General features: G+C 39.9%; 2 protein-coding genes across 2 annotated transcripts in view; both read right to left on the bottom strand.

Moving 5' to 3' along the window:
* Positions 1–11,623, bottom strand: part of LOC118434771 — a 37,315-nt gene extending 25,692 nt beyond the window's left edge. Inside the window, exons 1-2 of the mRNA XM_035848968.1 lie at positions 9,488–11,623; positions 8,106–9,393 (exon numbers count right to left, since the gene is read on the bottom strand). Coding sequence (XP_035704861.1) covers positions 8,106–9,393; positions 9,488–10,982 — 2,783 coding nt within the window. The 5' untranslated portion in view covers positions 10,983–11,623. The remainder of the gene's footprint in view (positions 1–8,105; positions 9,394–9,487) is intronic.
* Positions 11,624–12,554: 931 nt separating this feature from the next.
* LOC118434772 lies at positions 12,555–23,813 on the bottom strand. The gene is made up of 3 exons (XM_035848973.1): positions 20,812–23,813; positions 14,616–14,752; positions 12,555–13,585 (listed from the first exon to the last, which is right to left on the bottom strand). The coding sequence occupies exons 1-3, from the start codon at positions 21,057–21,059 to the stop codon at positions 13,500–13,502; spliced, it is 471 nt and encodes a 156-aa protein (XP_035704866.1). The 5' UTR covers positions 21,060–23,813; the 3' UTR covers positions 12,555–13,499.
* Positions 23,814–24,996: the final 1,183 nt, after the last annotated feature.

Genomic DNA, 24,996 nt, shown 5'->3' with positions numbered 1-24,996 from the left:
TTTACATGTCACATTGACTCTGGACGACATAAAAGATTGGGTCTGTGTGGGTTGGAGCTAATGCAACAGGGGCTGAAATAAGGAATTGAATTAGCTGAACGACGTGATTTGAATTTTGTCAAATTACACCATCTTACAACTTGGTGTGGTTCGAGTCAAACCACAGACGTGGAATCTAAATTCCAATAAAACCTTTCTACCTGGCTTGGAATATTCCAGATGGAGGGCAGAATCTGCATTGGACAACCTTAATTTCCATGCATTTTCTCTCCATCACGATAAAATTCATGTGCCAGTGCTTGATATACATATCGAAATATACTTTTGATAAGTACATAGCCACAGGAATTACTTCACAAAAGTAATGAAGTCACTAAAAAGTCTTCTCCGCCTTTTATTTGCTAAAGGTTTAGACAGTGGGTTTTGTGTGCATAAGCAGTGAATATGACCAGAAAATAGGTCTTGTGAAAAGGCCGAAGGAGTGGTTTGCCCTAGTTCTCACGGAGATCGGGAAGCAAACTAGAATTTAATCCGTTTTCTGCTCACTATGCTTTTGCTGCCATCGTGCCCACATGACTACATACTTCTTCCGTGATGTGGATGCTGCTAACCCTTCCGCATGCGATAACTTTCTACCCCAATCAATAAACTTGAGCAATGTGCAGTAGCATGTCTTGTGCCAGTAAACCCGTCCCACAGAAGAAGAAATGTCAAGAGATCCAAAGTACCAAATGTCAAATTAGCAAGAATGGTTTCTCGGTAGAGTGAGCTCGTCTTTGGAATAGACGTCGTTATATTGGATCACATCTAATATTAAGTGGTGAGTGGATGGAGAGAGATATATTATGACATCCTTCTTCCCTATGCATGGGTTGAAAGGAAAAGGTCAGGTAGGGTAGAAAGTAGGTGAGCAAAGCGGCAGATATTTCTAGATTAATGGACAGATGAAAACTTCCCGTGGGACTGAATTCATCCTTCCCCTGGAAAAAGTGTACTTTTCTTTCACCGTTTTATGACTAAACCGAGTTCTACAAATCGTACAAAAATACATCAAGTGGGCTGACTGTGAGTCTCACTCAAGTATGTAATTGAAATCTCAAATCGGGTCAAAAACGATGTGTCGTATATTTAGAACACAGCAACCCTTCTTTTCCTATTACTTTTACTTGAAGCAAAAGTGGAGAACTACTTTTGATTGTCTTACAAAGTTTCATGGTCAGCGCAGAGAAACTTTGTGAATTTGCCGCACGTATGTGTATAAAGTGCAAAATTGCTTTAGCATTTGCTAAATTTAATTTTAGTATGAATTTATAACACACTTTCACCAACCTCTTCTGTTCGGTTACAAGTTTCAAGTAATTTCATAGTACATATGTGCTTTTAACCTTGCAAAACGAAATTGGCGTAATCATATTTACGACATTAGGAAAATCCATACATGTAAACCTCATGAATAAATTAGTAGAAAGAAACAAAGAGTTACCAGTTACATCTCTGGTCACAATGCATATGTAAATGTAGATAATGAACTAATGAGCAGTTTTGTCAACACATGCAGGTACGAGGTTCATTGGGCCTATGCTTCTTATTTTTCGATTTTAATTGCAGTTTGAATTTATTTATTTAGCAATTTGGAATATGGCGTACAATTTACTGGAACGATAAAGCTGTAGTCAAGCCATACAACATTTCGAGGCAATTGAGAATGAATTTTATTGCTTGCGCAGAACATACGAGAAAGTAGGCCAACGACATGTTATCAACGGTAATATATATATCTCATGCTATGAACTGATTTCCCATTTGGAACCGTGTTGAGATTTGTGGGTTTGAAAATTATATGAACGTCAGAAAGTGGTTGTTTCCCTTTAATGGATTGCCATCTATTTATCTTGTTGCTTAACTCTTGACACTCAATTAACAAAGAATTAGTTGATATGCAATTTCTTATACAACGTGTAGTGTAAGAATGTGTATTTACAACAGTTGAAACATAGCCGACAATGCAGAACAATTCCCTTTTCCTCCCTCATTCGAAAATTGTTCACAATTCTCAATTTCGACGGTGCACGTTAAATTGTTCCAATTCCTAGTAAGTCTGGTGAGCTTAAAGTATTTGGAAACTATTTGAAACGAAGACCTCACTCTCGACCACTGCATGTCTTTTCTTATATAAGTTTGCTTTGATGGTGTGACTTCTAAATTTCTGTGCTGTTCCCTGTGCATTCCTCTTGATGAGACAACTAAAAGATTTATATACAAGTTCTCACATATATTAGCATTCATTAATTGGCTGATTTATATCCTGAAAGTCTACAAACTTTAGAAGTTTAATGCAATTATCAAAATTAATTGTTTATCTTTTAGATTTCTTTCTACTGCTCCCAAGAAAATATAAGAAAGACGCTTTGCTATAGTGTTGTTTCATTTCTCCTTCACAGAAGACCGCAAAATAACCCCTCTGCGGATGCTGAGTAAGTACGTAAAACTCCGAATTGAGAAGTCTGCTTTCTCCAAAATAAAAGGAAAACTATGTAAGTGCAACTTCACTATGACATTTGAAAAAGCTTTTTCCTCCCACGCATTAAAGTATACGTAGTTTCCTAGAATAGAAACCTAGGGTTTTTATACATATGTACATATTTGCCTTGTGGTATCTGCTTCTTGTATGACGGCACTAGATAAATATTCACAATTCGGTTCTCTAATGAACCATAATATACACCTTTTCCCACAAGGGATATGATTGTGGTAGCTAAACCGATGATTTAAAAAGTGCAATTAAAACTAATGATGATACTCATCTTACACCCACTTATTTTATATTTGTAACATGCTATTGAGAAGAAAAAGAGAAATTCTGCTTTCTCCATAATCTTCACCACGGAGGTCGATTGGCCTTTTCATCATCAGCAGTTCATCCCACTCTGACGCCCACATTCGAAACGAAACCCGCAGTATATCGCTTACTCATATTGGATGGAAAGGGATACGCTTTCTGCCCTCGCACGAAATTCGGGTTTTCGCTGTTCCATCCTATGCTCCTCGGTCTTCAAAGACATTTATAAAACCCACTCTTAGGCTCACGCTGATGCGACGACAGTCAAAATTCCATTGTGCAGTTACATCATCAGCATTGTGAAATTACAACTATTCGAAATCGATAAAGACTTTATCTCCAAATAAAGTTAGAATATTGCTCGCTTATTCTAGATTTATGGCAACAACGTGACACATAATAGATGCACATACATATATTTATATGTCAAGCTAAAATGGTTTCAGCCTAACTCGTTAAAGTGTGGAGCTTTATTGGAACGAGTAAATGAATTGCAAATATTATAGACTTTAGCTTTAATTGAAACATAGTGTTTAATCTGTAGAAATGGATTGGGAATTGTACGAACCAATAGAAAACACAAGCCAGACATTGATTGCAGGCTCATAACTTATGCACTGCTCATATCCAGGAGCACAGCTTAACTATTGTTAACTTCAAGAAAATTGTTTGTTTAAGAGAAAGCATGCTTGACCATCCGTGAAGTAGAATAATTGTCGTAGTTGTCCAACTAATCAGTCCAGCATTTCGTTAGAGAAGGTTTCGTAATACCTGTTGTTTAATCTGTTATTATCGCGACTGTTCAATTATTTGACTAACAATATATTCTTAGTCATTTGGGGCCCACTATCTTTATTCATAGGAACTAAATGCACGAAAGTAACAATTTTCTTCGTAGCAAGAAAGTACAGATATTCGTCCTACAGATAATCCAACTACGAGGATAAAAATGATATAGTAATTTATCACAAGAAGAGAAACTGTGGTTTAAGAATTCATTGTGTACAGAAATTACATAAGTTAAAATTAAGAGAGAAAGTTTTGAGATTCTATATAACAAAGGGTTCTCAGTTTATCATCCCTTCCCCGATACGACAAAGCCAAGTAATGGCAGGTACCCAGTTTTGCATTCGGAATGAGTTCATGGAACACGGTGGTAGAAAGTGGAAAAGTTTTATGTTGTATAACTTTCATTCTAACTGCTGACATACTTTCTCCACTTTTTTAACAAACTGGCACATCTGCTGTAATTACAATGGTACAACCTCGGATAAGATAGTTCATGGAGAAAAATGTAGTTAGAGCATGGTCAGGTCGCGATAAATTAAGGTTGTTACCAAGCGGCGTCAAATGAAAGCACTCTTCTCATAGCGTCTCCTTTCTAGTATTACTGTATTTGATGAGATAACACACGCTAAATTATAAATACTATGCTTTCTTTAGGTTTTCGTAGCAAGAGACAAATATTCTTTGCTCAAGATGCCATACTCTTCACACCGTTTGTGTCCATTAACTTGCAAAAGTACAAGTCAGGATTGAAAAGAGAAATCAAGAAAACACGGTGACCAAATGGGATAAGTACATATCCCTTGTACAGTCCACACACACACTTGAGAGATAATGACAACCATTAGGACAGAACAATGAGAAAAATGTTATCTGAAGGACCAACCACAAGTACATCGTACTGATGATGTCAGCCGTCTGCTCTCTCTCCAAACCTTGGATTTGTGACCACCATTCCATTCATTTTTTTCTTTCGTTGGTAGTCGATGTGTGCAATATTGTAGAATAGACATATGTATGTCTATTCTTCCCTTTTATTCGTACTAGCAGAAATGACAACGATATTTTCTATTTACAACTCACAACCTAACAAGTAAAAAAAATGCACGGGATTAAGACTGTAGACTGGTCTTTTTGCAAGCTGGTAATATAAAAATATATATAGAATGAAACTGCATCCTCGAACACTAACCATACTTTTATTCCGTATGACTTGAACAATTTTGTTTTTATGACTTATCGGTGAGCCACTCGACTCTGGTGGAATGTAATATGAAACAATACATGTCTCCGCACAACGGGAGCCAGTACTGACAGGAGGTAAGTTCAGCAGAAGATGAGAGAGAGAGAGATCCACTCACTGTTTACTTTCCCTTTTCCAACTTTTTTGCTCAACACAGAGTTTTTTCCTTTCCCTTTTCTCGTCAAAAGATATGAGCGAAAACGGAGCGGTGGTGATGGCAAGTTTTTTGTGTGAGTCCGTCACTAGGAGTGCGGAATGTCGATAGAGCAGAGTGATCTGTTGGCTGGTGGTCATCTTTGGGACAGGAAAAAATTGATGCCATGCATGCTTCATGATATTCTAGTAATTCTAGCAACATTCACGATCAGATCTTACGCACTGCATGGATGAGAGTGAAAGTGCTCTTTTGCTTGAGATTATATAGGAATAATTCACTTTTGTCTCCTCCGAGACTCGTCTGAAACTTTACCGATAATAGCTTTCACTGCTCCCATTATATATTTTGTTATAGTGGAGAAAGTATTTTTGGTAGTAAAATATTTGACAAATTTTGGACTTCACATTTTTAGAATTCATGTCGACAAATTACATATTTATGTCATTTCATTGTCAGGCCTAACGCTGATTTAGGTGGGGCACTGAGGAGGGGAGCTTGCGAGGTTGATAATAACAGATCCTGATGCCCTTTGGATATGTGGTAGGGTCCTATGAGTGTACTAAAACCCTGAAGTGGTTTGACTCCATGGCCACATTTGCGCCCGCCACACCCACTCAAAAATGCCCAAAAACCGCTTTCACTCCAGTTTTCACTCACTCAAATCCACGCCAAAAATCCAATTTTGCTCGGATTTTGAAATTTCTTTCACCATTACACTCCCAGATAGTTGCTTTCTTCAATCCAATGTCAATCTCAATTTTGATAATGATTATTTCGCAGGCATAATTTGCGTTGTTGATTACTACAACATTGCTCATTCAGAATTTTAAATTTTAAAAATACTAATAATTTCTAAAATATTGAGTTTGATATCGAATTGAAGAAAGCAACTATCTGGGAGTGTAATGGTGAAAGAAATTTCAAAATCCGAGCAAAATTGGATTTTTGGCGTGGATTTGAGTGAGTGAAAACTGGAGTGAAAGCGGTTTTTGGGCATTTTTGAGTGGGTGTGGCGGGCGCAAACGTGGCTATGGAGTCAAACCACTTCAGGGTTTTAGTACACTCATGGGTCCCTACCACATATCCAAAGGGCATCAGGATCTGTTATTATCAACCTCGCAAGCTCCCCTCCTAAGTCTCATGAGTTGTCTATCTGTCGTCGTCTCTTTGTTGCTCTTTCTCTATCCTCTGTTTGGAAATTCCTTTCCCCATAAGAGCCATCAATCATGCTGCAGGCGGAGAAAGTGGAGGCTGCTTTTCCAAAGAAATGGAGCACAACCATCAGAAAGATATAAAATGGAAATGGACCGCCCACAACCACCACCGCGTGTCAAGTTTGACTCAAAATTTAAAACCATTTTCCATATGGGCTCGCTCTTTCTCTGGCCTAGTGGTCAAATGGAACGAGTATAAAGAAAGTCAATTTTTTAGTCCGTAGAAAAAATAATAAAAGGAAATGTACTCGAGTTCCATTTAAACTGCAAAGTGGAACTCGTTCATAGGGCCAAAAACTTTCGCAAGAAATCAAATGATCGACTTCCTGCAAAACAACCTCGTTTCTGCATCGCCTGACACAGGGAATAAGCTGACCACCATTTTATATTTTCACAGCCTTGCATGCTTGTGGTACTTAAATATATCCTTAAGAGATAGAACGTAGATGGGTTTCATGTATACGCGTAGAACAGTGAACTCGTCATGCATTAGCATCAGACTCTATTAATACAACCAATCAGCACGAATGTTCCAGATGATCTGCTTACATATACAAGTCCTTTGTATCATGAAATGCTACTGAAAAATATATACATGCACTGAAAGGAACTCTAAAGCTCAGTACATATTTTCACACTTTTACATTTATCCACTTCTTGCCCCAGTATTATCTCGATGTAAAGTGAGAAGGAAGGTGAAAGCTGACCTATATTCCTTTCAAGCTACATGAAAACACAATACTGTGCTTAGCATACTTTCTCCAGGGATCGTGATAACGACACTCAAGAAGAAGAAGGAAGTGTGTGTACCTTACGAACGAATGGCGACGGCATTGACTCCCCAACAACGACCACGATGCCAAACATTTGCTGTTGCTGAACAAAGAAGAGCAGTTTTCTTCTACTGTGCTTGGTGCTGCTGTGCTACAATGTACGTTTCATGTGCTATTACTGCAGAATGTAGCACCACACAACTATCTACACTCGGATACAGTATAAAGTTCCAGCACTTTCTGCTATAAAAAAGAGAATGACACAAGAAGAAGTTGGCTGGATCTTGGATATGAAAGGAAAGCAGGGCTTACACTATGTATGAGATGCAAAGGCAACACACACACACGGCCGTGATAATATCTTATGACAATCCTTTTTTGCTGCTGTTGGACCCCATGCTCATTTCATTAAGTAAGTGTCATTTCCGTCATTTCTCTACAAAACATCCCCACTCCTAAAACAACTGTGTATTATTCCCCACTTTGCTCCGCGTCTCATTTACTTTATTGCTGGGATGAAGAGAGTGTGGGATTTTCTCCTCTACGTGTGCTGCACATGTACGTATACGAAATGCGGAGGGAAGGATTTAAGCAATCATAAAATGAACGACGACGACTCCCTATTGCTTTCATTTACTGCTGAGCTGAACTGTGACCAGTATCGTTAATAAGGCGCTGCATGCCCCATGCCAAGATGAGGAGTCATTACTTATTGCCCACAATTGTTTCCGTCTTCATCAGTTTTATGATTTTTATTGCTTGTTGCCGATTAGATATTGGTTACTTTGTAGAGATCGTGGTTGGTTGGTGAAAGTAGTCATAACTTTGTCTGGTCTTTGTCAACAGTAGCTCGGTCCATTGTTCATGTTTACGTTTCCATGCTACGTACGTACAGGGCAAGGTTTATTGGATTCTCAAATACATGTGTTTTTTTCCTGCTCATACATATGTGTATTCTTACATTCTAGTAGGTTTTTCATTAATATGTGAAACTAAAAAATCAGTCGAGTATGTGAGTCGTTGTGTGTCAAGTGTCAGTTGTGATGTCCATTGTGCTCTGAAGTCATATCGTCTACATAATGTGATGACTTACCTAAAGAGACCGACCGGGAACGATCTATGCTGTTGTTGGGGTTGTAAGATGAGGGCAGGATTATTATTTCCAATTTGGCTGCCCCCTGAAGCGGGAATGAAGCCTTGCTGGTGGTTGTTGTAAGAAGAAAGTTGACGACTCGACAGCAAATGCCTCTTGGGGAACATTTGGTGTTGCGAGGGGAGTTCTCCATAGTCAAAAGATTGATTGTGACTATTCTTGCCTCTCGACCGACCAGTCCGCTGTGGACTTCGACACCGAAGCAAATCTCTTGACATTTGACCCCCCTTCTTATCAGTACCTCCTCCAAACGTCCAGTCACCATTTCCATGCCCACCGGTCATGATGCCATACGGACTGTCGCAAGGAATGAGAGGTTTGTTCTTCTTGTTTTCGTGCAACATGATCTGTGAGGCTGGAGGGTGTCGATGGAGACTTATGGGAGACGCAGCAGCATTGCAAAAGTTTGCAGCAATTAGGTTATTAGCCATCATGCCTCCTGTTCGTCGTGGAGATGGGACAGCCAAATAGCCGCAGCCCCCTCCAGTTCCGCCTTGATCGATGCCCAGGTTATCCGTAGAGTTTGTGGGGATGGGGAGAAAGGTCTCATCAATTGCTTGCTTCTGTCGTACCAGCCGATCTCGCCTGCTTCCTGATTTTCTAGAGGAATGTGCCTGTGAATTATGCGAAGGGGACTGGTTGGATGTGTGATGGGCTTGCATAATGATACTGCTATTGACAAATCCTTGATAATTAATTGGTGGTGGGGGTGGAGGAGGGATTAGCAATAAATTTCTCGAGCTTCCGCCGGAATTGTTATTCTCCCCGTCAAAACTTAAACTTTCTCTGCCACTATCAACCCAAGAGGTTCGAGAAGGGGGACCACAGCCGCCGCCGATGCCACCACCACTACCACCCACGGCTAAACAACTTCCTGGTCCCAGCAGCTCAGAAACTGAAAAAAGCTGTTCCACAGAGTTACGGATGGAACCTGGTCCTGGAGAAGAATTCAGGTTGGATGCACTGTGATGATGATAATGAAGGAGGATATGATTATTATTGTTAGTGCCAGAACTCCCACCACTCCCACTCCCACTTCCTCCACCACCACCGTTGTTGGTTTTGTAGAGGGAATTTCGAGACGTAGAAGCTTTGGGGTTGCTATTATTTCTACCAAAGCCACCACCACCACCTGATGTTGGATAATTACAGCTTTCTCCACCAGTGAGGAGAATCTCAAGTGTTTCCAGTTCCCCCTGAGTTGTGGGGAAGTTCTCGTAGAGCCGAGCTAAAAATTTTATCAGATGAAAATTACCTTTAAGCCATTAACAACAAACATAGGAGAACATTGATTAACTTTCCATCAACTATTTTAAACGTACCTTCACGCGAGAGTAGTTGTGATGAAACGGTGTAACATTCCTGAACGGGGTGTTGTTGAGGTTGATTTTGGTGGATAAATTCACTTCCGAGCCCTCCACTCGAGTTCCCAGTTAGTCGTTGATTAGATTGACTTTGATGGATACGATGGTGACTTTTACCGTTGCGACTACTACCGCTACCACTTTGAGGAGCCTGCTGCCCTTGTTGCTGCGGATGGCGACGACTCCCTGGATGCCCTCCAATCCCACCTCCTCCTCCTACTTTGTGGCTCTGGTGATGGCTATGATATTGATATTGATGATCAAACTGACCTCCGGGATAATGGCCAGCAGCGGTGGAAGAAGTGGAATGATGCCCACTCGTCTCAGCAAGACCCGAACTATGCACTCTTCCTTTACTGCTAGAAGAGTGACTACTTTTTTTCTTTGGACTCTGCACAGGGCTCAAATCACTTAATGAGCTAGGCATATCGTCTTCCTGTGTCCATGTGGCGGAATCTACGTATTTTGACCGTTTGCTCTTGCAAGGACTAAATCTACTGCCTCCTCGGTGCCCACCCTTTGCAACACCACCACTCGGTATCAAGTCCGTCTCAAAAATCTGCTCTAACTCTCGATGCAGCTCATCGTCCGGCTCATCATACTCCTCAAGCAGTTCGTCTTCCACGAAATCCTTTGTATTCCCCACAGACAAATCGTGTTCAACCTGTATGCTCGAATCCGTATCTAAATCGATATCACTTTCCTCCGGCTCAGTTTTTACGTCCTTAGTAGGACAAGCAGGACCAAGTACACCTAACAAAGTTTTCCCCTTGCTCTTACCACCACCACTGCCACCACTGCTGCTGTGGGTCGTATTCCCAAACGAGACATGTAAACTTTCACCCAGTTCTGCATTCACATTCTCAGCTCTCGCCTCGTTTCCTCCACTTTGACACTTCTTTTTCGTCTTCTTATCGCCGCTCACACCATCCTCGACGACTGGAGGATGAGCAGCAGAAGAAGCAGTCTTGGAGCCTTCCTCAGAAGAGATTCCCACTGCCAAGAAGACGGCCGAGGAGAGAGAGCCCAGTGAGGCGGAGGACGAGAGTCTCGAAGAGTGAAAACCTTCACCTTCGCCAATGTGACTATCACTACACACACGCGGCACTAGGAGCACCCGACCACTCGTCTCACTTTTAGAAAGATTCGACTGCTCATTGTTGCTTTCTCCGCCACCACCACCGCCTTCAAGGTTCCTGCTCCCTGCCACATTTCCGCTATTCAATCCACTTTCCCCCTCGGTGCCCACCACCAACGTAGGCAAATCTGGTCCAGATCCTGAAATATTGATTGATTTGACAGACACAAACACTTCATTGTCAGAAGCACTGTCAGCACGTCCACCCTGTTTCACAACCGTGTCCTCCTCTTTACCCAACAACTTTTCAACGACGATCGCTGCAGTGCTACTACCAAGTGCTTGTTTTCCAGTAGCTTTTGAATTCAACTCCATTATTTGGATGGGCCCAAGGTTAGGAAAAGTCCCATTGCAACTCTAACGGCAATGATATCTTGGACTTATCAGTCAGTGTCAGTGCCACCTAAACTTTGCTGCGGTCACATAACCAGAGAGAAAGCGAGTCTAATGAGAGGAGCACGTGAGGTTGGGATCAGAATGGTTTGAGAGACGGAACCAAACTGCCTCTGTAATGGAAAGGTTACGGACCTAAACTCCTAAGAGTGACTCAACTCTGGCTGAAGAAGAGAGAGTTCTCACGACCGGACCCACTCGGCCTGGAATCCCAACAACCAAACTGCTTTCTACTGCTACAACTGGAGGGCGATTCCCCTATCCGTCCGCTGCTGCTGGTGGAGAAAGTTGCTGAACTCGACTACACGTAAATACGTACGTAGGAGGACTGCAGTGAGTGAAGAAAGTCTTGTTGGGCAGGAAAAGAGAACGTAGTGAAGGAGATGATGATGAGATCGGAGCCTCCGATGCTCACCGATGAATCTTCTCCAGCCAGATTTACTTTCACCGTCTCACACGACGACTCAACTTGTTCCTCTGCTGGTGGAGTGTGGAGAGAAGAGAGATATGAGACTATTTCGTGGTGGTTGTGAGATTGGATACACTCAAAAGCGGTTACGAGACTCGTCCTTGCTCCTCGTCTCGTTGTGTCTTTCTTTCTCAAGTAGTTTTCTTTAAACGTGGTCGATATATTCTCCCCACGCTGTAAACAGGGATGAAAAAATCGTGGAAAAATCATTTATCATTAGATCACCATCCAAGGCTTTGTCATCACGCTTACGTAAAGTTGTGACCCTGACACTTCTCAAATCTGGAAAGAGGCAATCTGCAACGTGTGAAGTCACGGAAAATTCCTCTTTTTACGCGAGATTGCTTTAGTAATGCTTGCTCAACTTTTGAAATGCGACGCAGGACAGCACTATTAACACAGTGAGTTGAAGAATTTAGTTCAGCTAGGTGCGCGAAATTAGATTTCTTCAAATGCACAACTTTTACCTTGGGTTTTGAAATTGTATTCGAGCCAACATTCTCCAACACGTAAAGAAAGAGAAAGTGAATGTCTGTATGCGTTATATAATCATTGTGTAAGTAACCCAACCACGTCAACAAAATGTTTAGAGAAGGGTATGGAATTTTGCATCATTCGTTGCAAACCTTTAGAAATGGGCTACTTGAGATTTCCACAGTAGGTCTCGAGGTATTTGTCAGATTTATTCCTCAAGATTTATAGCCACGAACTTATGCATTTATGATCCCTTGAAATAAATGTGCTTATTATTATTGAATAAAACGCATTCACAAAGTTTATGCATTCACAGGTCACGTGAGGTTAACATGTCGGACGGAGCATATAAAATACTTGCATATATTTTATATGACTCGTTAAACTTTAACTGTCGACGAATTTTATTGTATATTTCGAGCTGAGATCAGGAATCCGCATACAAAAGTCAACGATCAATAGTCTCCTGACCAATATATGTAACACACATTCAAAATGCAGATTTATCCGTTTGATGGAATGTGAGTTTCGACCAAGCCAGTGAACAGACCAACGCCCAAGATTGACGATGAATTTCTACCGGTTTTCTACAGAATTCCCTGGCATTATTGTTCGCTGTAACAGACACACATGCCTACTTACATACTACGTATGTGGGACAAGGGAGATGGAAATGGAATTGGCCCGTGAAATAGGATAGAACGCGCAGACAAAGCAATACGAGTCACTGGGGGCTACTCGGAGCTTACTTTATCGCATGAGATGATGGGATGTGATGAGAGAAGAAATCACAAAAAGCAACAGAGACGAGAGTTATATCAGCAATTTGTATTAAAAGCCGGATGTTGATAAGAAAAAGTAATTTGCGAAAACGGACTCATGAATCTGAGCACCACCGCCTTGTTTCCGCCAAACTGGAGCAACCCCGTCCATCAATCCATGCAGACCACTATCTTACTGGCCTGCATGAAGAATTATAATTTATAGCTGCCATTCTTTGGTCGAAATTAAAGTTGAAGAAATTATGATGATGCAATACAGCTTCCGTTACATCAAATTCCGCTGTGTTATGCTTTTGTGGTTTTAGGGTTAAAGTGATGAAGAAGCAAAAATATGCCACTTTCACTACGAACATTTCCCCCGACTTCATTACTTAGAGTGGTATAAATTGGTAGGTTTTATTCCATTTATTTTACAAATTGCATGTATACATTGTATAATTTGAGTTCCTTTAACGCATGGCCATATAACGCAATAAGCATGTGAAACCATAACGTTGAAATAAACCAGAGCTTTTATGAAAAATGTTTGACAAGTCAAACCTGCGTCGGCTAAGGGGTAAATTGGAGTTTTTATTCCCTAAGTCGATTCAAATGCATATCGATAATAAGTTTGGTACAAAATACTATATGATGTACATAGATTTCGGGAGTTATTTCGCATTATTAGAATGATTTGCATAAAATACATATCGGCGTACCACAAGACTCTGAGAGTTAATATCGTCGGTAACAATTGTACAGCTTCCAGCCGAGTGAAAGTGCAAAGGGTAGAGAGATTCCTCTTCCGGGAAAGCCGGGTACTGCTTGAACATTTGATCAAAGGATTCGGTTAAGAAACCCGGGAATTGTTCATACCATGCTTGCCGAAGTCACATTTTAGATGGAGAAAGTTGTGGCAAGCCGTAGTTTTTGCTTCAATAAAATTTCACTCCAACCAAGACTAGAATAGTCAAGCGGTATAAGCACATGCTCTCGCCGTTATAATAAATGCTAGTTTAACAACAATTTGTGGCACTTGTTACGCAATTAATAAATCATTCTCATTTAGACCAAAATTAGTCAAATTCAATCAAAATTAATGATGAATTAGCAATCAAACAATCTGCAAATGGCATATGAGTCTCCATTAAAGGATCTATTCACACTGTCACCTTTAGATAAATTTGATATGATTTTGAACTTGCAAATAAATTATTGAAATTATAATCTTGCTTTATTTGCTTGCATAAGAATTCTCGCTTAAAACATTGACTGTAAACAAAGCAATATAAACCCTTCAATGTTACCCCTCAGCCCAGAAATTTCAATAAATAACCAATTTTTATTTCAATCGCAAACATCAGCAATGATTTGAGTCGGGTGTCTAATGAGAAACTACCCTCTAAATTTTATAACTTAATCTAACACGGGGTGAGCCTGGCAGACGGTGAATCAGTTGAACTGAAATATGCAGCACTCTCCAACTCGGAGAAAGTAGAATGTTCTGCTTCTCGTTATTACATTAATACGGAATTTGAATGCAACTCAAGTCTTCCAACTCAACCTCAACAGAATTACTGCACGACGAGATATTAGACCATGTAGTTGGTTTGCTGAGCATCATTTCAGTGGGTCTTGTGTAAGCTTGAGAACATTTTATTCCGTGCATGTTTTCCTACTAGTGTTACTTACTTTTTGCATATACATAATACTCGTACATAGACAAAGCAATAGCAGCGAAGAGATAACTCACTCAATAAACCAAAGCCATACATCCATGCGAGTAACCAGAATTCACCAGATGACTACAAAGCTTGAACAAATGCAAGGATAAATAATTAACAAACTTACAAATTTCATCAATTTTCGGCGTCATTTTTAATGTGACTGCGATGAGGATGAAAGCGGCGAGAAATATGCAGGCAGTTGCTCCTCCAACAATGGCTGTAATCCGCTTGTTTTCAGCCGTTTCTTCCTCCACGGCTCGTCTGTAACAAACGTAAGAAAATGAGAAATTCAAAATTTATAATTCCGTGTTCATTAGTGTCATCAGTATTCAGCTCCCATTCCCAAGTCTCAATTGTCGAAAAAGTTAGGAGGAAAGCACACAACACACGTTAGCAGCATCCTGTTCGTAATAATATGTATGTATATATTCAAGTTATGCATCACAACCACCCAACCAGAAAATAATTGAACACTACTGAAAAATCGGACCTGAGATCAGTCTTAACAGAAAAAAAATATATAAAATGCAGTCCATGAGCATGGAGAAGTCTTTGATTAAGACAAATGAAAGTTGATTGAGGAACAAGGACAAAAGGGGACAGTGAGTAAGCACTCGACTTGATTCAGACGTTTGATCCCTCTTTGAGCTGAGCCGAGCTGGTGGTTACAGTCCACTAGATCGAAGTTACTTTATCCACCAGCACAAATTGCCATTGCCAACCGTTGTCGTCGAGGAGGTTGGGATGGATTTGAAATCTGACCTAAATAACCAATCACCCTTTACAACAGAATCGTACTGATATTTCTTGCACTCTCCTCGGACCTATATTTTCGGGCATCAGGTTATTCCCTCGTGCAAGCTTTCTTTTCGTCGCGATGCATCCGTTTACAATTGGTTCCTTTTCACATATTTACAGAGGCGACCCAACATCGACTAGTATTAGATATTAACACGCTTCACTTGTGAGAGTGTCCCTCTTGTCTTTACGGCCAAACACAAAAATGATTTATGGGCAAAGTTTAATTTGGTAACCAAAAGTATTTCAGGGAATTGGGTGGTACTTAGGATTAGAAGGATTGAGTTGCATAGCTGCCACTGACGTTTACTACATGCTACGAGCTGCACGGATGCATTTTCAATTAATTTGAAGAATGGTTTTAGAATCATAATTCAATGAAATTGCCTAAACTTCACAGAAGCAGATTCACGAGGGAAATTAAATCAACTGTGCAGACAAAGAAATGCCGTAATTCAAGGAGGTCGTATTGGATAAACGACTAAAAAAGAGGAATAACTACATGGAGGTGCATATATACACAGGAGATGCTGCATAATGATTGAATTCGGAGCGAGTAAGACGAGACGAAGGATTAGGTTTTAGTGCAGCGAGGATAAAATGTGGATGCGAAATGGAGATTTTGCAAGAGACGAGAAGAAGAAACGTGACGGGTCTTTAGTTGTAATGAGAAAACATCATTTATCCGCAAACTAATTGAAAAAGGAGGGCGGCTGGATTACGCAGGGAGACAATTTTTATAATGAGAATCTGTCACTCCTTTCCCCCTTCTCTGAGAGATGGGGAACTTTGTGCCCCGGATAGAGAGTTAGTTTAGCTGGTGGACAACACTTGGGTATTTCGAGAGAAAGAAACGTCACAGCTTTCTTACAAAAGAAAGTTTTCACTTTCTCATTTTTGGTCTCCTCTTCCATTCCCGACACAATATCCGCCCGGGCAGACCGGATTGAGAAACAGTCGCTGTACTTTCTCAAAATATTCTAGATTAGAATTTATGGTGAATTAGCAATCAAACAAACTGCTGCAACCAACGGACCAAACTTTGCTTCGCTTTCATTTCAATGTATTAATACATAAATACATATTTACTCTCAGGCAGAGCTTGTAGGATTTATGATTCAAGAAATTTGGAAGTCGACAAATTAAGTCCTTCTTCATCTTTTTTACATTGTTTTAAAGGGTGTCTAGCAATTGTGCGAGTTCTACCTTGAGATATGGATTAAGCCAAACAAGATGCAAGAATGACTGCTGTGACTGAAATGAAAACTTTTTAAACGAAATATCCAAAGTCAAGAGAAAGAGGCTCATCCCTTCCTTCCTTATTGTTTGTGTTACGCCATAAGTTTCTGCAATATACGACACTGTCTCTCCATTCTATTGAATGAGTGGTTTATTACAGAAAAGGGTTTAGAGTAGGAATATATGTGCGACTTTTCCTTTGTGAGACTTGAGCCAGACTAAGAAGAATTCAAAGAGCGAAATGAATTTTCTTTTCTAGAGGAGATTTGAGAAAGAATGAGCGACTCAAGGAGTCATAAGCCGGCGTTTTAGACCACATCTATATACATCTGTCAAATTGTAATGATGATGACATCCTCTTCCTCCAATATATTCCCGAGATTTCTGGGCAAAACGGAAAGCCAAAGTCGAACTCTCTTCAATTCTTCAAATCCAAGAAAACTTGGATCACCGCCTGCCGTTGCCTTTAGGAGTGTGTACAATATGGCTCTTCTCTTGTGTCCCTATCAGTTACCTTGTCTTGCACTTTCACTTGTTTCCTCTCGTGCTTGCTTTTGGCTCAGGATTCGCTTCTCGCAGGACCGTTTCAAAGGAACGGGGGAAGAATAAGCTGGATGGGTTCACATTTAATCAAGAAGTAGAAATGGGATTGCCACGATGCATCATGTTCAAATGAAATATTGTGAATGCCAGAGAACCATATGGGAATCTTTCTTCCTGTTAATAATTCTCGGATCCTAATGTTCTAATGTCTCCAATTCCTCCCAAGATAACACGTATGAACTGTTACCCTTGCCATAATAACTCTTTAACTTTATACCTTATTGCCTTTCCAACAATGCATCCAGATAAAATTAAAATTGAATAATGCTTCGCTAATCTTTAGAGATTTTTCATTAAAATGGACACAAATTTAGATCTACATCTGTATGAATTACGAAATGATAGTTTGAGGCTCTTACGATTATGTATGTATAATCGGATATTAATGTGCTCGTAAATGTGTGTTATGTAAACATAATGCCTGGAGATGGCATTCTGTTATAAGTGGTTGATGTGCCTTTGTATAATTTCGAGATAATAAAAAAGTTGGTCCAGAAAACTTTTAGAATTGAAACTTTGATTTTGGTCCAACATCGTAAAAACATTTGATTAAAGGTCACATCACACAACTTTCGAAACGCCAAAGTGAAAAGTTTTATCCCCCGTCAAGCATCGCAAGCTTGAAGCATTACCACCGCACGCCAAGCCCCTTCACCTTCTGATAGCATCTCTGGTATCATGGCGAAGAGACACTTTTGTTCTGTATGCCGTTTACTTTGCTGGCCTCCCGTCAATTGGAAAAATTGACAGTTTGATATCTTTACGTAAATAAGTAAGTCACGACGAGCAGAGCTTGAATATCAAATAATATGACGAGAGAAATCAGCGTCAGATGAGGATGACACGATCGAAGTGCTTGTCAATAAACGTAAAAAGTGATACTCATGGTGTCATTTTCCATCTACCAAACTACACAACTAACACTTAAGCGGTGCCTTCTTCCTTTTTTCTTTGTCAATCCAAACCATGGCCACAACAAAGACCAGTCAATGTATGATGGCTTCAAACCATTTTCCTTGATCCGAACTGTGGCCATCAGAGATCCTCCTTTTCTGCGTTAGGTGAAACAAAAAAGGTGCCTGACAAATGCATCTGAGGACGCAAAATACCGCAAAAAATTGGGGAGTTGTTTTAACGCCAAATTCGGTGGCTGTTGCTCGTTACAAAGTTTTTTGGCGACAAAAGTGCAGGTTGTGAGTTTTGAGGTTGAGAATCGGCTGGAGAAAATCGTAGTTGGTTAAATTGCCTCAAGGAAGGATTTCAGAAGCTCTCATCTCATTGCTTTTCCATTTGTTTCCTCCGTCCTTCTCATATTATTATTAGTATTATTATACGCTCCTCTTGCTGGGAAGAAATCGATTGAAAAGATTTTTTTTCCTTTCGGATTTAACGATCACTTGGATGGCTTTCACTTCAACCTTTGACAGTTTAAGCAACAGTCAATTCAATGTGTCTGCAATCTATCAGCACATAAAAACATACAGCGATCATTTGTCTCTCAATTGCGGATGAAACTACTTGAAATTAAGTAAGTACCTTCATGTCATATAAGATTGTGATCTTCTAAAATAAATGTTTATACGATAGAATTGGTGATTCAATTCACATTTGTAAACTTAGATAGAATGCAATTTAAAACTCTCGTATAATTTTGATAAATAGTAAAACGAGGCATTCATGAGAATTGACATCGAACGTGGAAAAACAATTATACGGATAAAGTTTTAAGCAATTGCTTCTCCTGCCTCAATTAGGAAACCACTAATGATTTCATTAGTAAAATGGAATTGGGAAACTCGCGAAAGTGGCAGTGGTGAAAGTGTTGTAATTTAGGAAATTAAGCCTTCGCCGCGATTTATCCTAATGCAATGCGGGACTAGGAGGAGAACTGGTCTTATGGCTACCCGATCATCGCCAGTGTCCCTCCATTGCATTTTACTTTGAACACTGGAACTCGTTTTTTGCATGCTGGCCAGGCAGATGTCTTTGCTTAATTTATGAAAATGCACTATTATCTTTGTGCTTCTACTTCAGTATTTGAGCAAATTGGACTTTCTCCTTTTTCCGTCTTAATCCATGATCTCAATACGTTATACAGATTGCTTGGTGTAATAACACGCAGTCAAAATACGTGCTGCCGGGAGGAGGCTCATTCTTCTGTAGCATGTTTGTGGTTATTGCGGCCAGAAGACAGGCCGAACCAACGTTCTTCCTGTCACGTTGAAGAGAAAGTGAGAGAGAGAGTTGGCTCTACAACATTATTCCATTCTCCAACATAACCACGAATGTGGTGGCGAGCAAAAGTTGAAGGATGTGAATGGAATCGTGATGTCTTCTATACGACTTTCACCGCCGATAAGTTGTACGTACAAATGTTCTCATTTTCACTGCGTACCCATCGCTCTTCGAATGGTCAGACAGTCCAACTTGCTTCTTCTCAAGTCCAATTTTTCTGTGTATTTAGCTATTTTCGCAGTTCTTTCTAAGGATTACTTAGAAAAATGTTGGTACAATAATAAAAATAAAAAATTAATTAATTAATAAATCTGGTGATAATTTTATTCAGTACCGCACGTTTGTGCCGTATTGAATTAAATTATTCTCTGTTGTCGATAATAGAGAATCATGAGTTATGAAAACCAATAATGGTATGTATGCATGATCAGTTATTGAGGTAGTCAGTTCTATTTGATTATCTATATAGCTTTACAAACATGCTAAAACACCAATAGTCCTCAACGCCAATCTAGAATTCTTTAAATCAGCACTGTATAGTTTATATACATCACTTTTCACCAATTGGATTTAGAACTTGAAATGATTTTTAGTTTGCCGATTGTGCTTTGCCTGAAGAAAAATAACTATATGTTTATTCGAAAGCTTGCAAGATAGTAAATATTTTCTCAATTAACATGTCCTCTGACGCCGATTAAAACCATGCAAATTTATCTCTCGTGTTTTTATAGTATAATCGTATACTACTTAAATAAGCCTGAATAATCATTCTGAAGTTGTAGATATGTATACACATTCCAAAGTTTGGAGTATGAATGCCTTTTTGTAATGTCTATAGTTTATATCTACTCTCCTCCTAAATAAAATAACAAAATAGAATACATGTAATAACCTATGGAAACTCTGCACCGTTGCGCTTTTACAAGTACGAGTTGAAAGTAAGCTCCTTTGTGAACCAGATTACTGTATTTTCTATATCATCCTCCTGACTGATCTGGTCCAACTGAACATTCTTTATTCCACGATGATGAAAATCCCTTTTGCAACGCAAGAAGAATCTATCGACTAACTTTCTTGTTCACATTAATACTTTTCTTTGTGATAAGTTGAGCAACTTTTTCAGCCGGAAATGATATACCAACAGAGAGAGCGATGATGCTCTTCTGTTGGAGACTTGTACTCGTACTTGTAGACTTTTCCCCTCAAAATCTCGACTTATCAATTTGTTCTTCCTTTTCTCAATACAGGATCACACTTAGAGATAAGTGCTGCGGTGTAAATGATAAAAAGTTGCAAATGACTGCATAAACGGGGGACTCATATTCAGAATTGCAGAGTTTGTATTCCCAACTCAACTCTGCTACATATCTGCAACGCTGCATGCATACGATTCGATCCGGGGAGTTCTGTGTTCATATGTGATAAATAAAATATTTATACAATACCGGCGCTCTGAAGATTTAACCGATCCATCTCCAACACTCACGAGACTTTCAGATGTTTGAGATTTTAGTCGTGGGTTTCGAGCCTGTGGATGAGGACGCTTTTGCTGCTGAAGCTGAGTTTCTTGCTGGCTGGTTGATGTTGAGGGCTGTTCGGATGCTGGGGCGCTTGGCATTTGTTCCTCAAGTCGAATGCATATTTCTTCCGGTTGTACTACGTGTTTGGAGGTCTTCTTATCTTTCAGATCCATGATGACGGCGATGAGTAGGAATATCTCAGGTAATTAATCTATTTACGGTTGTCTCCTTTGGGGCGGTTTCCTCCAACACTTGGCTACAGAAGCTAATTATCACAAAGATTATTGCACCGATTTCGGCTATGGTTGGATGGATGAGTTAGTTTTTGAGTATTTGACGATGCATATACATGTCGTATCGTATTGTAGATATATTTGTACAAGTCTAATATAGGTTGAAATTGAGTCAGTTAAACCTTATCTTGTTTTCAAAGTTGTAATTCACGACGGCGGCGGCGACTTGCTTTCATTTATGCAGTAGCAACCAGTTTACGACCGACTGGTTGGCCAGTTTTTATATTCCTTTGGGTTTGTTTCTACATGCATGTATTCCAGGGCTGGCTTTTGCGGTAGTGCGAAAGAAATAATGGGGAGAAAAGTATCGTGGATGTATTTGCAGTTCAAAGGTTTCAAGATTACTTTTTCAGGAACTGAATGCCGAATTTTTTAGGTTGAGTTTAGTGGTGTTCCATTTTTGACAGATTTATAATTTGCAAGATTTGCATTAATATCATTTATTCTGACTTGGCATGAAATGGCTTATGAGGTGACGCTTATTCCCATAAATTTTTCGTTATTTCCGCTATTTATTTCCGCTATACGTATTCATGTCGTTAAATTCCCGTTACGCCAGTTTATGATCTTTGGCAAAGCTTCATAGGAACTAACTAACGAGAGAAAATCAGGGAAGCACACCATCCTCCGCTTCTGTTTTTGATAAAAATCCTTTCAAAGATGAAAATCCATTCAGTTCGTGTTTACGAGACCATTTATTAAACCGCACCGGTTTTGTGGTTGGTTGGTGATTTTCTTTTTGGATGGCTTCCTTTTAACTTTTTGATGTTTTCGGGTTGAATGGCTAATTAATCTTTGCACACGAGTTGCTGGCAGTGCCGAGGATTCCTCGTAATGTGATAATAACTGGTATAATAAATTATTCCAATAACACGCATCCCAGTAATTAAAATATACGAATAAAGTTTAACCTCAGTTAAGATAATGGCGATATCGATTATTTATTATGTTCTTTGTTGTTTATGCTTCAAATGTCAGTCAATTTCCATTGTTTCTCATACGCCGATAGAAATAAGGTTTGTGTCCTATGAGTACATACACAAATATTTTCTAAACTCAGAGCACCAGGAGTTTGAAGTATCTCGGTATTGATTCAGTTGATAATTCGCATTGTTCCGATGAGACAGCGAAAGGAAAACATGGATGGAACGATGAATGCTGTCACCGCTAGTTAAACAAAGATTACATTCTCTGTTGACATATGGATTAACACCTTGTTTCTTCAATTGTTTGAACTTCACAACCACACGACGATGAGCCAGTCAACTTGGGAAGATTTTCCACACCAAATTGCACACGTTGTATGTACATACATTCACACCGGCTACCGGAACGCTGTTGCTAGACACATATGTGGTTGATGACAGACACTATCAAAGTCAATTATTTTTCCTCCTAGTCGCACTTCATTTTCACTCTCTAAATATTGGGCTGGAATGTACATAGCTGGCGTGTGTTTGGCTTAGCTTGGTTGTGGGGTCTGGTGTGCTGTGATGATGATTTATCACTGTGAGGAAGGTCAACAGAGACTGAAGTGTGGGAGGAAGTGCCTCCGATCACAATCGTCTTCCCTCCTCCCCGCCGGTCTCACTTCCTGTTTGATAACAAATAGAAATTTTTCATGAGCTCGGTCAGCCAAGTGTATAAACTTTGCACAACTTTCACCATTCTTTTCACTCAAAAACAGTTTGAGATCACTTATTTCTCTTGGTGGGTGGTGATGTTCGTGGGTACAAACAGACACATGAGCCCCTCAGCATTTCTTCTCACAGCATGGAAGAACAATGTTTGAATCCACTATCAGTTCAATTCCAACTTAAACATTTATCAGGAAAATGTCCCCGTCCTCAAGAGAGTGCACACAACACTTTATTTCACTTCAGCACCTTTTAGGTATACCAACGTGAGGAGAGCAAGACAACAAAGTATGAAAGAAGTATGGAAATGAAGAGTTATTTATGCAACAAATCACAATCAATTCAAAACAGGTACGATTGGAACAATGAATTTAACGTATTTCGCCTTTGCCCACTAGTTGTGATGAATGTTTGAACCTTACTTTCACTCATCACTCGGAGAAATTATATAATGGAGACAAGAATGAGCGACTTTAGATACATAAGTACGCTAATCTATGAGACTTGAGAAATGTTGGTGAATGAGGAATGTCTTTACATAGGTGGCAACGTACCAACCATCAAGTTGATATCTCTTTATTTTAACTTATCTTGTTTGCAGTTTCCACGATGGTGTTCGTTATGTAAAAGCTGGTTTCCTCTCCGGATGGTAACTGGGAGATAATATGCGTACTGCAGTACATTTAGCACCAACGCATGAAAGTCTCTTCACTGGAAATTTAACGGCCCTCTGCTGCTGCTCACCTTATAAGCCCAGCAGCCTCCACTTATAATGTATTATAATACCGTGTAATATGAAGTAATGAGTTTTGTAATAGTTGACTTGAGGTGCACAACCACGGATCTTCTCGCGTGCTTTCTCGTCTTCCTTTACCGAAGACTGAAGGTGAAATGTGGCATGGGCAAGGAAAACCCCGGGCTTTGGATTCGCAGTCTGAAACAAGGGACACACAAAATGTGTAACTTGCTTTACTCTCCAGCCACTGCGAATGCATACAACTTTCCCTCCTGCGTTGCGCTTTGTACTTTTCCTGCTACAGCCTCGTGCTTTTCTCTTCCTCCGTGTTCACACGCAGACTTTGAGTTGGACTCGCATGCCAACAAACCTCAACTGCTTCACTTACTCACCGGTTTCACTTCTTTCGTCCTCCTCGCCTCCTGTTGTACCAATCTCTCGAGCAAACTCAGGCAGACTCCGACTTTGCACTTTTTCAAGAGGAGCCTGCCAGGAAAGAAAGATTTCAGAACTCAGCATGTATGCATGCAACTACTCAATTTTGTTGAATGCTGTATAAATCGAACAATGCTCGAGCGTAACTGGGTGGGTATGTAGAAATATATACACGATGAGGGTGCTTCAACCTATGCACTTGGGTTTTCGCAAACGGGAGCAAAATTCCAAAAACTTTATACTTTCTTCTTTATAGCCCATGACCCACACGGAAAGAGTTTTCTTGTCTTGAAACGTTAAAGAAATGCATAAGAGAGGGAATTGGATTTATTCTGTAATCCAACCAAACGACGGGTCGTAATTTGAATACAATAGATTCGTTTCTACCCGAGTGTGTTCCTCAGGATGGAGTCCGGTAGCTGCTTAAGTGCGTGAGCTTAAATGTGCACGAATCAACCAGATTAAAATTTAGAGGCGAATCACTTGAATTTGCATATTATGCTTCCGCTTTCTCTCACGCATAGTACGCTTGATCCAATTTTTAGTGCTGTTCCCCTATTTCGCCTAAATGCTTTGCCACGCTATGGTGTTTCCGACCAGAATTTGGTGTAATGCTGAAATGAGGTAAAAGTTGATAGTTGCGCAATATATAATATATACTTATGTACATATATCATAGTTTGATATATAAACTTAAATCAATCGCCACGAACGACCAGTTGTTGCAGTATGCAGTTGATCATTTGCATACCATTTATTATGCCACATACATACGCACACCATTTATGCGGATACCTGCTGATTCCTCGTTTAGCTTTATTGCATTACTTTCTCCATAAATTGATACCATGCGTATCATGGTACCAAGGTTTTCCATGACCAACTTGCAAGCAGTTCCATTATTATCTTCTCCTTTGCACATAAATTTGTGTCTTCCCGAGTCACTATGAAGTATCATTATAAAACTTTGCCAGAAGTTGTATGCAAACACCATTGCTCAAATTAGCAA

Source organism: Folsomia candida, unplaced genomic scaffold (genome assembly GCF_002217175.1).
Source record: "Folsomia candida strain VU population unplaced genomic scaffold, ASM221717v1 Fcan01_Sc003, whole genome shotgun sequence".
NCBI classification, from domain to species: Eukaryota; Metazoa; Arthropoda; class Collembola; order Entomobryomorpha; family Isotomidae; genus Folsomia; species Folsomia candida.
This window is presented reverse-complemented; position numbering and strand designations above follow the sequence as displayed.